The 14,800-nt window shown below is 44.4% G+C and overlaps 1 protein-coding gene and 1 pseudogene across 1 annotated transcript; both read left to right on the top strand.

Annotated features, from left to right (window-relative positions):
- The first annotated feature begins 650 nt into the window (after window positions 1–650).
- Window positions 651–3,575, top strand: LOC123396802 (annotated as a pseudogene).
- A 35-nt stretch (window positions 3,576–3,610) lies between these two features.
- LOC123396803 (kinesin-like protein KIN-12F) lies at window positions 3,611–10,149 on the top strand. The gene is made up of 6 exons (XM_045091622.1): window positions 3,611–3,844; window positions 3,945–4,064; window positions 4,175–4,288; window positions 4,382–4,474; window positions 4,572–4,591; window positions 10,083–10,149. Exons 1-6 carry the CDS (start codon window positions 3,611–3,613, stop codon window positions 10,147–10,149), a joined length of 648 nt encoding a protein of 215 aa, XP_044947557.1.
- Window positions 10,150–14,800: the final 4,651 nt, after the last annotated feature.

Genomic DNA, 14,800 nt, shown 5'->3' on the forward strand with positions numbered 1-14,800 from the left:
CGCTGTCCTGTCGACCTCGCCGGCACCGCCGTGATCGATCGATGGGTAGCTCCGTCGATGTCATCCCCGATTGGGTGGGCGACTTGGGCGAATCCGTCGGTCCCGTGGACTACGGTTGCGTGCGCCGGTGCCGCCACCGCCGGCTCACCACCTACCTCTGTCTCCACGGCTTCCGCGACGCCCTGCGAGGGTACGTGCGCATCCCCCTCCGTCCTCCTAATCTGCTTCGCTCGCTCAACGGCGGCCGCCATTGCCCATTGGTACGTAGTCAACAAATCACTCGCATGGCAGGCTGCTCAACGAGACGGACGCGTACATGAGCGTCATCCACCTGTCACGCCTGGTGCAGCAGGGCCTCTGGGACGAGGCCATCGGCTACGTCTCCCGCTTCCTGCGCCCGGTCACGGATCCGCAGAGCGACGAGGCCCAGGTGCTCCTCCACTTACTCATGCACCACGCCGTCGACGGAGAGGAGCGAGGCGGGCGGTGGCCGCGAGCTCACCGCAGCATGGCCATGGCGGCGTTCGGCCGGACATGGGGAAGGGGGCAAGAGAGGAGAGAAGCTCCTTGGTGGCGCGAGGCGACGCGAAAAGGAGGCTAGGGTTGGAGAGGCGCTCAGGGTGGCATTATCCGCGTCGGGGAGCCGTGGGATGCTCGCCAGCGAGGGCATCCGCGCGCAGATGGCTCTGGCGCCATGGCCTCCCCTGGCTTTGTCTCGAGGTGGGAGAAAGGCCAGCCTAGCTGGGCCGGGCCAGCCTGTAGCAGCTGGGCCTAAGTGCCCAGTAGCTTTCTTCTTTTTATTTTTTGTTAGTTTTTTGTTTCTGCTTTCTTTTATTATTTCATGTTTTCTTTAATTTCAGCAACTATTCGCTATAGCAAAAATATGTGACAAGGTTCAACACATATCTTACAGTATTTCGAATGACCCCAAAAATAATTGGGCCCATTGAAATATCTTTGGATTTTTCCATGGAATTTAAGAGCACTTTTAAATGCAAAAATGACTCTGTTTTGATGGTGCGGTCCACACCAACATCGAGGGTGATGTTGTTTTCCTTAATAATAAATGTTTTGGATTATTCCACAATTGTGCAACTTGATTATTCCACAATTTTTACATGGAATTTGAAAAGGGATATGAATTACAACTTGATCATATCCAATTTAGCAAAATGATTTGTGCTGATCATGGTCATCACTGTAGCTTAATTATAATGCTCACTGTAGCAAAAACTGAGGATGTCACAAGACCGGCATACCCCATTAATAAGCCACAATTCTTCACCCGTGAGGTAGCTCTGGAAGCTTTAATTTGACGTCAACCGATTATTATGATTTATGCTAAGCAAAGGACCTACCTATTATTATGATTTTACACTACCGTTTCCGTTCACAGGTTATATATGTTGGGACTGTTGATATTTTTTGTGATTTGCAGTTACTCACAACAAATTTCTGTTTGATTTTTTGGAGTTTCTGCAGGTGATACCTCAACCTTTATATGCAAGTGCCAAAAGATCTCAGGTTGTATATATTTCCTTTGAAATACCAGGTTGTGTCCTGTTCTAATGCCAGATTATCTGTATTTTAAGCTTTTTTTCAGACATCGAAGCTAGATATGATGCATCAAATGAAGAAGTTAGGATTCATTCCAGCTTGCTGCAACCTTCAAGTGAGTCCAATGTTTCTCCTTGTCTTATGTTACTCCAAAACATTTTTTTTCATTATTCCACTAAATATATTTGTTTTTAATTTTTCAATGGAGTGCAAGTAATGTGTATATTGTGTGTGTTTCAATATTTTTGTAGCTATATATATATATAGTTACTAAAATTTTAATATAAAAAGCAATTTATAAATTATTCGGTTAGTCGTGCGTTGCGCGTGCATGCTAACTAGTCTCTACTATTAAAGGAGGATCTACCGTCATGATGGTTCAACCAAAGCGATGGTTCGACCTCTCCTATTGCTACCTCCCACCCACGTCGTCCCATTTTTTTATTTACCCTCCGAAAACCAACCGCAGCCCCGTATTGGCACAAAGAAAAATCGCTCCACCCACGTCGCGCCACCGATCGATTTCAACCGCAGCTCCCAGCTCCCTCCCCATCCAGATCCCGATCCCATCTCTCGGAGGAATACTCGCTGCCGCCGCCGGTTGTGCTCGTCGCCCCGTCACCTCTGTATCCGCTGCCGCGCGTCTTTTGGATCGGTGAGGGGTGCCTCCCGTCCCTTGCGCTCGCCTTGGTAGAGAGAGAGGGGGGGACAGAAAGAGATAAGAGAGAGGGAGGAGCGGATAGCGGCGGCGCTGGCCTAATCGCCGACAGAGGAAGACGAGGTCGTGGTTCCAGCGACGGCCCCATCAACGAACTACCGGAAGTACTCCTCTCGGACATCCTCTCTCGACTCGGCACCGCAGAGGCGGCCCGCACCGTCATCCTCTCCACGCGCCTCTGCGACGCGTGGCTCGCGACCCCCCTCCGCCTCGACGACCTCGAGCTCCCCATCCCCGCATGCGGCAAGGTCTCCTCGATCCAGCCCTGGACGGCGCGCGCCGACGTCATCACCCACGCCCTAGACTCCCACCCGGCCCCGTCGCGCTCTTCCGCCTCTCCGGGTCTCCCGGACCTCCTTCCGCGGTCGCGTCGACGCGGCCGAGGCCGACAGCTCGCGGCCAAGCACGCCCGCGAGGTATCCCTCTTCTTCTCGCCCGAGTGGTGCCACGACGCGCTCGCCGACCCCCTTCTCGGCTGCCCAACCCTCCAGGTCCTCGCCCTTGGCAAGTGTCACCTCTCCTCGCCGGGGCCTCGGCCGTCGCCACCGCTGCCCTCACCGAGCTCACCCTGTCGGAAACCTGCATTTCCGAGGCCGCCCTTCAGAGCGTACTCTCTGACTGCCCCGCGCGGCGCAGCCTCGTGCTCAAGCACGTCAATGGCCTTCAGCGCATCCGCATCTGTTCTTGCTGCAGCCTCGTTCTGCTCGGCGTGTGGCACTACAAGCAGGTCGACGAGATCACCGTGGAGGATGCCCCTTGTGTGGAGCGCCTTCTCGGCAATATGCGTCTGAATGCAGCCATTACCGTCACCGGCGCGCCAAAGCTTACTGCTTTTGGCTATGCCGTGGTCAGCATCCCGCATTTGTTCCATGGCGAGCGTGCCCCGTAGGGCGTCAGCAAGGGTCTGCGTGCCCCAATCCATAGCGTGAAGATCCTGGTTATCACTGTGAAGTTCTCAAGCAAGAAGGACATGGAGAAGGTGATGAGCTTAATCGAGTGCTTTCCCTGCTTGGAGACTCTGCATTTCCAGTCCTCTGATATGGATTACAGATCAGGTGCAGACGAGTACTACACCACTGTCTCTGACTACATGCAGCAGCGTTATCCCATCAGGTGTGTTGCGAGGCATCTCAAGAGCGTGATACTAGAATGCAAACACCACAACCCTAGCATGCTTGAATTTGCATGTTTTCTCCTTGCCAGAGCACATGTGCTGCAGTTCATGAGGATTCAGTCCAAGATGTGTGGCGTTCCAAAATGGAGGTCGTGGTTCCAACACGTGGGGAACCGGCGCAGCTGATTCACGGTTGTCGACTTCCTTGTTTGCTTCTGGCCATGGGCGCAGCGCACCTTGCGGCAAGCAAGAACCGGCCCGTGTGCATGGGCAACGCAACGACGCCAGCGCCGCCTCCCGCACTGGGGCACCGCGCTTTGGGGCAGCGCAGCAGGAGGAGGGAGGGCAAAGCAACGACGCCAGCGCCGCCTCCCGCACTGGGACGCCGCGCTTTGGGGCAGCATAGTGGGAGGAGGGAGGACCCCTCCATGTGGCTGCCGCCGTTGTCGTGCTCGGTCAAGAGGAGGAGGCCGCTTATGGGCAGGTATATCTTATAAACTTAATTTGTCTTACTTATAATGAAAAACTCTGCTTCAACCTTTTACTTGTTTACAGACTGGAAGTGGAAAGACACACACAATGCTTGGTGAAATCAGTGAGTTGGGAGTGAAGCCTCGTTCAGAATGTGGCATGGCACCACGTATTTTTCAGTTCTTGATTGCGAGAATCAGAACGGTATTTTTTTAAATCTGTTGATAACAAAGGACTTGTTGCTGAGCATAGGGTAATGTGTCTTATAATGCTATGGTTTCTAAATTTGCTATATGCGAATCCTAAAATTGCAGGAAGAAGAGAGCAGGAGGGATGAGAATCTTAAGTACAACTGCAAGTGTTCTTTCCTGGAGATCTACAATGAACAAATTACAGATCTTCTTGACCCGTCATCCACAAATCTTCAAGTATGCTTTCTTGTTGTTACTTTAAGTGAATATGACTTACTAGGGTGATGCCGTCATTCATTACTTGTACTACACATGAAACCTAATGTGCAGCTCCGCGAAGATACGCGGCTTGGTGTCTATGTTGAAAATTTGACTAAACGTGAAGTTACATGTGTTAGTGACATCATAACACTTTTGATGCAGGTAAATACATTTGTTCTAGGATTTTTTTTTCATGAAAGTATCCTATGGTGATTTTCGGTGTATTTAACTAAATGCATATGCCTGAAACCTACTGCAGGGTTCTATGAATAGGAAAGTGTCTATGACACACTGAAAACTTTTTACCTTTTTAGTTTCTAGCACTACCTAGCGCATCCGCTATAGCGTCACTTTTGTCATTATTTGGTATTACTGTGGAACTACACTTGGTTTCTTCCAACCATAAGCATGCCTTAACAGCCGCACTTGAGTACTCAATGATTGTGCCGATGAGCTCATCAGATTCCAAAGGAATCCTAGAAAGAAAGAGAACCATGTCTAATGTCACCATCTGGCTTGAGAAGCCATTTCCTTTGATGTTCTAATTGTTTCTTTGCTGGTAATGGCAGATATGCTCGCGAACCTAATATCATGAGGTACATCAAGATAGCGGCTATGCTGCCCAACAGAACCATCAGGGATGTTGCATTGCGATGTTGATGGGCTGCAGTAAGTTTCTTCGAAATATGTTAAGTATCTCTTCTCTTCTACAGTATGTCTTAAGAGAGGGGTTTAAGCCTTTTTCATAGTTTATTTCCTTTTTCCCGAATCCTTATCAAGACAATATCCTGATATTCTGTACGTGTAAATACGCCCCCTAACAATCGAACACTGTATGTAGCAAGCTCAAGAATATTTATGTGTTCGTTTCTCACTTGAATAATCTGGTTTTTTGAAAACCTTACTTCCTCTGAGTTCTACAAGAACACTGTACATAGCAAGCTCAAGAATATTCGTATAAGCACTAGGCATTGTACAAGGCCTAAGAGTTTCAGTAGTGCAATAGAGCGACCGATGGAACCATTCCTTACCCATCGCACAACGAGGCAGTGGTGGCTGGGCTAGGCGGCCCTGATGCCCAGGAGTCACAGGTCGTCCACGACCTATCCAACAACATGAGCACGTCGCTGCTCCGTTCTAATCCTTGCGAGGGTAAGCATAGAAATCCTATCTGCATTAGTAGTGTCAAGCTTCATACTAAGATCTATCACATTTAAGATGATTGGTGTCTGTGTTTAGTAAGTCATTTAAGAAAAAGAAAATAAATCTGAGTATTGCGTGCATATATGACGATACAATTTGACAAATGTTTCTTCTCCTTGCAACTTTTAGGCCTTCATTTCAAACATTCGCGACTTATTATTTTATTTCATATAACAAGGTACTCACCATTTGTTTTTCAAGAACTATGATGTTGTCCGAAGTACCCATCTGCTCATATGATGCCACATTACTTTCATTTGGATTCTTGAGTTTTCATGTTGTCTTAGAAAGAGCACTTTTCACTTTTCAAAGAGGTTCAATAACATTGGAGCTGTAGTCCACGCATAGAGTCCTGCTATTGAAGTTTGATTAATTTTCTTTTTCCAAGTTATATTCATCCAGTTATTAACCTCTCAAAAACATTTCTTTTCATTTTCTCCTTTACTCCCAGGAACATCGGTTCAAGATCCACTGCAATTTAATAGAAGGAAGTTGCAGGCAACATATTGACATAAACCCGTAATCACCTTGCTTTGAGATGGGTTCCGCTGGGACGGGGAAGTCGGAAACCTCACGTTCATGTCTCGGTCCCACTTGCCAGACCCATATTGGGGGCTAGGTCCGCTGACAGCCGAACACACGAGAAATACTTACAAGGGCTAGGTATATTTATGAATTTGTTTGGATTCAATACTACTAGCTTAACATCTGCAGGAATGAGACGACCATAGGTAGGGGTGATCAGCTCCATCTCCACTACCTCATCCCGCCGTCACCATCGTTGGCCATGCAACCATGCCAGCTTCCGCCGGATCTGTGGTGGACATGAACTATCTGGGGCAAGGTTACCTCCCTTGCAGGCAACGGTGCCTGTGGCCAGGGCTTGTGTGGATGTGGCCAGGAAGATCCATATGTGTGGAAGGCCAACAACCCAGACTTTAGGAACATGCTGTCACAGGTGCGCCGATCTTGATGTCTCCTTCATTGTTGTCGTGGTCGTTTCCATGCATGTTGTTCACATTCCAGAATTCTTAGTAAGATGTGTGATTCTTTCCTGTTAGTCAAATCTTCCTTGCCTTGTCTTAGCATGACCACGATTCATTCGGCGTTATGACTTCCCGCTTGTGTTGTGACATTAATTTCGTACATATTGCAATGTCAATAGAGAACAAATGAATTTTTAGATCAAGTGGAGAATGAATGAACTTGAAAAAGGCTCGACAACTATTGAAGTAGTGATCTAAACGCTCTTATATTAGTTTACGGAGGGGATACTTCTTAACCTCATTACTGGTTCTTGTGATGTTCCTTTCCTTCATGATTATACACTACAAAATAACTGGATTTTTTTACTATAGCAAAAACCAGATCTAAGTGAGCTTTAGTTTGGGGAGAAGACCTTGACTAATTCTTGAGTTACTCCTCTCCTGGAGAAACTACTAACCTTTATCAAGAGTAGTTGCAACCAGATTTTTTGAACTTTAACTTACGTATATGCCCCCACCCTCCATTTTTTGTAGATATTGGGTGTTTATATTTCAATGAACTAATTAAGCACAATCACTAGAGCACAATGAGAGTTACTCCTGTACAGTTACAGATATACCATTTATGCATTCACCTTGTACACTTTCTGCTTGACATGCCAATATATTTTTCTCTTTACTGACAGTTATGATCTCCATTTGAGGTCAATTGCAACAGGATAATGGTAGAAGATATGGTAGTAATTGTAGAACATAAATTTGATGCTATTTTTAATCTAGGACAACATTCTTAGTAGTTTTGTCTTCCAGTATTGAAAAATAATCAACTATCAGAAGTTTGTCTTCCAGAATCGCACATCACAACGGCAGTGGAGGCAACCAAAATTATTTAAAAATTAGAGGGGTGGATCAGGGAGCAAAGAGAGACGGCGTCATATATTGTGATTGTTTTATGTGTGTTAAAGATATATGGAATGTAATTTAAAAAAAAGATGTATGAAATGCATGGGCAATATGGCATTATCTCTTGAAATAAGTGCTTATGGTTTGTGCATTAAGATATATTTCGCGCATATCTTGGAAATCTTATTATTAGTTTCGTGCTATACTATGTTGATGTCAAATCATTTAAAGTATCTTTTTCCGAGCTTTGTATGACTGGTGTGTCATAAGAAATATTCCAACTTTAAGGTGACGAAAAATTCTATGACAACACTATTATAGAATGTGTGTGTGCGCGTGCATATGTGAAGGAACATATTGCAAGATGTTTAATATGATCATATATTGGTAGACCATAGGAATCATGAAGGAAATACATAAAAAATGGGGAAGGATGACATCTGACAACATATTAAGTACGTTATTACCATGTTAAGTGGCTTAAGTATAGGAAAGAGTGATGAAGGCGTAGTGACGGCAATCGGGGGTGAAGTTAAGGGGCAGACAAAGAGCGGAGATGTCATTCTATCTTCTTGTTGTGGCGGGCAAGGGATAAAACAGACATGGAAAATTGGTTATGGAAGACAATTTTATATGCCTTCTTGCATCTCTCTCAGAGTACACCATCGTTGTAAATCTCAGTGCAAAAAAGATAGACAGTGTCGGTGAAGCAGAGCAGCAGAAAATCTGAGAAGGATAGGTAATGGGAAGAAGATAGAAGAAGGCCACAACTTGTATTTCTATGGTCATGATTATTTATTTTGGACCCGTAGCACAGCACGGGCAATTAACTAGTACCACTAGAAAACCCAATAGTAAATAAGAATCAGGTGTTGGTTTTGGATCACGTTGCGGCGCCCGTGCTCTTAGCCCCTCCGTCAGGGTGGCCACGTCGCAGAGAGAGAGGAGGGGATGTCGGTTACAGAGAATGTGGGGGAGGTTGGACCTACGGGGCTACGATTTTGTAGGAACCTTTTAACCGCTTAAAAGAATCCAAGACGATCCTCTAAGAAAAAGGAGAATCCAAGACAACAATTACTGGAAGAGAAAAAATGGAGGCAAAATAGCTTTGTTTAGCCACAGATCGACGTTGCATTACGCGGTAACCGGCCTGATTGTCTCCTCTATCCTCTTCTCCCTTTCAATCCAGTCCTCCATTTTCCAGGAACGATGCCGACACGTACAAAATGTTTTGTCATCTTGCCTAATTCCCCGCACCATATTCTCGAGATGCATTCAGAGTTCAGACCCCATTAGCAGCGAGAATTAAATTATTCATTATGGCATCAATCAGTAATAATGCTGGCCACTGTAAATGAAATGCCTGGGCATCTAAAGAAAATATCTGAGCAAGTCTTTTGTTAAAGATATAGGGGCGCACAGTATTATTTTGTGGAACTAAAAAAAGGCCGGAGGGATGAGATGAATAAGGCATAACCGCGGGAGAGAATGGCATGGCGGTTAATGAGGAGCGAGTGGGTGGCGCCGCCTCGGCGTCCCCGGCTCTCAAGCGGCGGTTACCGCGCGAAGCAATCGTTAAGACCACCACTAATTACTGCGCTTGCCTCTGTGTTAAGACCCACCCCAGCAAACTCAAGTTGAGCCGCCGCCTCCGCCTCCACCTCCTCCGCCACCCCCTTGACCCCGTCGCAAGGCGGTTGAGCTCTGCAGCCAGCGAGCCACCAGCAGCGCGCAGCATTAGCAAAGATAGCAAGCAACCACGCCCCGATGTCCATGGCCCCGCTCAGCTTCCGCCCGACAGCCACCGCGCACCCGCTGTTCCACTGCTTCGATGACGGCGCCGACAGGGACGTCAGCTTCCTGCAGGACGTCCACCCCGACGTCGGCGACGCGCTCCTGGGCTTCGTCTACGACCCGCTCGACCCCGCCGTCAACGCCGGTCTCGACGAGTTCCTCAACATCCCGCCCCACCACGGCGCCGACGAGGACGAGGACGGCGGACAGCGCTGCGCCAAGAAGCCGCGCGCGGGGGGCTTCGAGGAGGACTCGTGGTTCGACTTCACGGCGGCGGACGGAAGCCTCGGCCAGAAGTGGGACAATGCGTCCACCCAGCACGTGCCGGAGTTCTTCACCGAGTTCGTGCTGCCACTGCCAGCTCCCCCGCCACCGCCGCCGCAGGTGTACCCGCCGTTTGTGCGCGGAGCGGACGCCAAGAAGCTGCAGGCCGCGGGCAACGGGTCCTCGCAGAGCGCCGCGGCGAGGGAGCGCCGGAGGCGGATCAGCGAGAAGACGGCGGAGCTGTCCCGCCTCATCCCCGGCGGCCACAAGCTCAACACCGCCGAGATGCTGCAGGAGGCCGCGCGCCACGTGAAGCTCCTCCAGGCCCAGGTCGGCATGCTCGCCCTCCTGCAAAATATCAAGGTAATTAACACAGCCGCGGCATTACAAACGTACCTTGAATCCTTGAAATGTTGATCAATCCCTCTCGTTCAATGCAGTGTCAATCGTGTTCATAATTCTCGTTGTTTTCTGCAGGACGAGAAGATGCCGGCCATGGCGCAGGAGCACATGCACGCGCTGCTCGTTTGTGGTGGCATGCAGGAGCGGCTGGCCGCCGAGGGCAAGTGCCTGGTGCCGAGGGCGCTGGTGGACACCGTTGCCAAGGACGCTGCCGTCAGGTCGAACACGCTGGTGAACAGGGACCTCACCCGGTTCACGGAGTCGCTGGCCGCGGAGAAGAAGTAGCCAGGTGCGCGCGGAGTCGCTGGTCGTGGCTGCCGCGCGCGCGCATCGGAGCGCGCGCCCGTGCACGGCGTGGGCGTCCTTTTTTGAGAACGCCGCCGTGCATGCATGCGCGCGCCACCGCTTGTCGTCGTCGCGTGTATTGCTGACCCCTGACGACGACGCCTGTCTATAACTGATCGGTGGATTAGGTGTAGGTAATCACGATTGATTTAGAAAGACCAGGTCCTTTAATTTCAGTTACTACCATAATTTAATTTGTTTCATAGGGCACATGTGCAGTGACACTGACATTGTGTTCCACACAGCTGAATTTTATAATAATCTCTTCACTGATGTTGTGATTCTCCGTACATCGGTGACTGCTAGTTGAGGTTTATTTTATCTTCTCAATAATAAGATCTTTGTAAGAAAGACCATGTTCTCTGAATTTTTCTTTAGATCCTTGCTTATCTTTTTGCGTGTCCCTAGAGCACATGGTTATATTGCGGTAGGAAAAAGTCCAAAACAAACCTTGAAGTTATAGACGAAAGCTAAATCAAATTCTGAACTTTGAATCCCTGAAATTGTCACCCCAAACTTGTAATCCCGGTCTATTTTGAACCCTAGTCCCGTTTGGCACACCAGGACTCTGGCAATACCACAATCCCGACCGGAATTGGACCGGCCCACTAACAAAAAAAATTACGAAGTTTAAAAAAAGTTCGCGCATTTTTAAAATTGTTCAGAAGTTAAAAATATTTATGTTATCTATTTTTGTCACAAATTCTATGTATTTTTTGTTTCAAGAAAATGTTTGGCTTTTTTAATTCTATTCGTATTTTTAGTTCTATCCGTATTTTTAGTTCTATCCGTATTGGTCCAACATGCATTTTATAAATTTGTAGGAGCATAATCCTAGCGCCAAACATTCAACGTTTTTTGTTATTTATACCTCCAAAATATATATATCAATTTTATAAAATGTTTATTGTTATTTATAAAATATAAAATATTTATTTAGAAAAATATTACCATGTATTTTTTTTGTAAGATGTACTTTTAAAATGTACATAATGTGTTGAAAAATATTGGAAGTTTATCAAAAACTATACATATATGTGTTAAAAAATACATTGGATACTGAAAAAATATACACATGTGGAAAAGCAAAAACAAAATGAAAAAACACCAGAACAGAGGGTGCGCGCGTGCGCAACTGCGCTAATGGCCCCGGCCCAATTCAGCAAATCACAGCTTAGTTCTGCCAAGGTTTAAAATATACCAGGATCAGTGAGTTCGGTGTGCCGATTTCAGGGATTCGAAGTTCAGGGTTTGATTTAGCTTTCGTCTATAACTTCAAGGTTTGTTTTGGACTTTTTTAGATCATTACTTTAATGATCTAAACATTTTTATATTAGTTGACAAAGGGAGTAATATATTTATGAAATATTTATTTCACATCTAGATGTGAAATAGTTATCTCATATTTAAGTGTAGGACAATTAAGTAGAACTTACAGATTCGTGTTATTTCTTCGAGAGCAACTAGTTGGCCAGCGTTTCTGCACGAGTCTCTCAACAATCATTCCTGAAAAAACAAAAAAAAAATCATCGAAAAAGTCAAAAAAATACGGAAGAAACGCTCAAAACGCGACACGTGGCATCGTGCATACAAAGCACCCCCTCAGTTAACTAATAAATATCTATTCATTAACACCAAGTATATGAAGTCGATATAAAATCATCACATCAGTTCTATACCAAACACCATGTGAGCCATACATATTCACACGAGGGATATCAAGCTAATATCAAATCATAGTAATATCAACTCGACCCTAACAATCACCCGTGTAAATATCACCCAATTTCTACATCAGAGCATTAACTTCAAGATTAAGGATGTGCCCTTGTAGAAAATTAATGTTTTATCAAGAAACAATAACATAGTTGTTGACATCGAATTTCGAACATAAAAACAATATGGTTATGTTGACATAAAGTAGATCCACACTTGGGAGTTAGAAGAGAGAAAAATTATACAAATAGTAGCTACTTGTGAGCAAGAGAAAATTGAGGTTTTTTTTGTAGCTTTGTATTTCGGTATAGTGGTTCTTGACTCTTGAGGAAGTTCCTTCTCATTGGAATTCCAGTCATACCTTATCTTATGTGAACTAAAAACTAAAAAATATCAGAGATCATCTATACACGTCGTATTATGAAAAGTTGTACGCTAAATGAATGGAGCTAAAGTTCTACATAAGAAATGCTCCCATTTTACCATTCAAGTCAATTCAGTTGACCAAATTTAGAGAGAACATTTAGCCATATTTTAACTCATGTCTACCTACTGGATCTAAGTATGCTCTACCACGTGCTCCACTAATAACATACTAGAACTCTATAGGCTATTCCAAATTAAATCTCGACTAATACAAATTAGAAAGAACATTAGAAGCACAAGAAATTCATATATGTGTTAAATTATAATCAACTATTTCATTTATTAGTAAATCATAAACTCTACATTGATTGAAATTTTGTCCTTCTTAGAAGTAATTCACTATAGAATAGGGACACAACACATGCAGAATTGTACTTACGTCAAAAAATGCTTGGCATACCTTTAAAAAATTGTTTGTCAAATCTATATGAACCCAATTGAAGTGATACATACCACATTCTTATTTGCTACTAACTGGATAAGCCATCTAACTTTTCGCATATCCCACGCATCAATTCTGTTGTATATTGCTTCGGTAAGAGTAAGGAAATTTTTCCTATGATTTACCTTAGAGCATTTAAATGTAGTAGGATGCATACTAAGATTTAGAGGATGACAATTGACAGAGTCCATATACCATAGTCACACAACTTTTAAAAACTATGAGACCCCGCATTACATACGTTCCGTAAAATAACAACTCTGCAGGTCACATTGGCCATGCGTTATGATATATAGTCACGAGAAGTTTCACACTCAAGATATAAGTACTTAGGCCCTTCCACTTCACACAAGTTCAATTCATGAAAAATCAGTTGTTAAGTAGTCCATCCATTCTGCAATGTAGTGCGCCCGTGCTTTTCGAGGTTTAAGTTTGACCATGAATTTAACCAAGGTGAGTGATTGTGGAAGGAGAAAAAATATGCCATTGAATCCGTATTCAGATGAAGTTTCAGTGCTACAATTTTTGCTTCCACCATAGTCGTTTATGTTGGTTAAATTTATGATCAAACTTAAAGCTCGAAAACCGAGAACACACTACATTATGGAATGGAGGGAGTACCTCTTAGACTTCATTACCTACTACTGGCATTGTGGAAGAAACCTCACATTTTTTTACAAACATAAATGGCATGTGAAATACATTGTTCTGGAACAATGTTTAGCCATCAATTGCATCAGAATTTTATCCCTCCAATTAGTCTGCACCTCCCGCAGTTACCGTTAAAGAAAATAGATGCAAACAACCAGCCTTTTTTCTTCGCCCATCCTACACTGAGATGAGAAAGTAAACACTATAAACTACAGGAAGCATCAACCACTTTGATCCTAAATTCTGACTATCCATGTTAAAGAGTAAAACTTCCAGAATTAGTTGTATAGAAAATGAAACGAATTCCTATGAATGAGGTATTCCAACCATTTTAACTCAAAACTAATTATTCCTAAATCATGATCGTGCATTAGCCTATATATGACATAACCTAAAAACAAGCTTGATGTGTTCCTTTTATGGCCTCTACCTCCTAGAGCAACTTGTAGGGTATATTATATAGGTAGATGGCTAAAGTTGATTTTAAATGTGTAAAACTCACGCTTGTACAAAGACATTCCAAAGTTAAGGAGGACCCAACTTGTAATATATAGTATAAGAAGAAGAATGGATGGAAGCCAAAATTGTGTTTTGTACTACTTCCATTAGTGGTTGATACCAAAACATGGTAAACCAAAAAATTACTACAAGATTTTGGTGGCATAGTAAATCTTTTATTGTACTACCTTCCTCGACATTTTGCAATGGCACACATTTCTGAAAAGATTATCTATCATGTAGGTTTCCAAATGAATAACTACAATTTCCCATTGGTCGAGAAGCATACCACCGGTTAAAAGTTTAAAACAAGAACAAATAATGCAATTATTATTAAAGCACCACAGACAATAAAAGTTATCACAATGTGCATAACTCCATTCATGATGAAAGAAATCAAAGAGAGGCGATATTCACCTTCCATTTGATGTATTAGATGGAGTGTGCACATGTCGCAATATCGTCTACTTAGGCATATATCTACACTTCAGATTTTACACTTCCATTTTCTTGTCCCAGCTGCACCATCCATATCTCCATTCAGTGTGCACATGTCACAATAGCGTCTACTTAGGCATATATCTACACTCCAAATTTTGGAAGAGAAGTTTTTAACCTTGCTGTGTAATCGCTCTTAGTATTCAATAGACTAGTCAAAATTCAATATATAAAAAATTGCACTGAGTTAGTCAAGAGAAAAGCTATCCAAAATTGAGTGTTAAAGTCTTCGCCATCTCATTTTCTTCAAAGGTAGCTAAAAGTTTCAAATATATAGAACCAATTGACTCACCATGTAGATACATCCTTGTTGCCAGCCATAGTTTTAAATGACAAACACACTCCACTCCAAACATGCTG

Source organism: Hordeum vulgare, chromosome 5H, assembly GCF_904849725.1.
Source record: "Hordeum vulgare subsp. vulgare chromosome 5H, MorexV3_pseudomolecules_assembly, whole genome shotgun sequence".
Lineage (NCBI taxonomy): Eukaryota > Viridiplantae > Streptophyta > Magnoliopsida > Poales > Poaceae > Hordeum > Hordeum vulgare.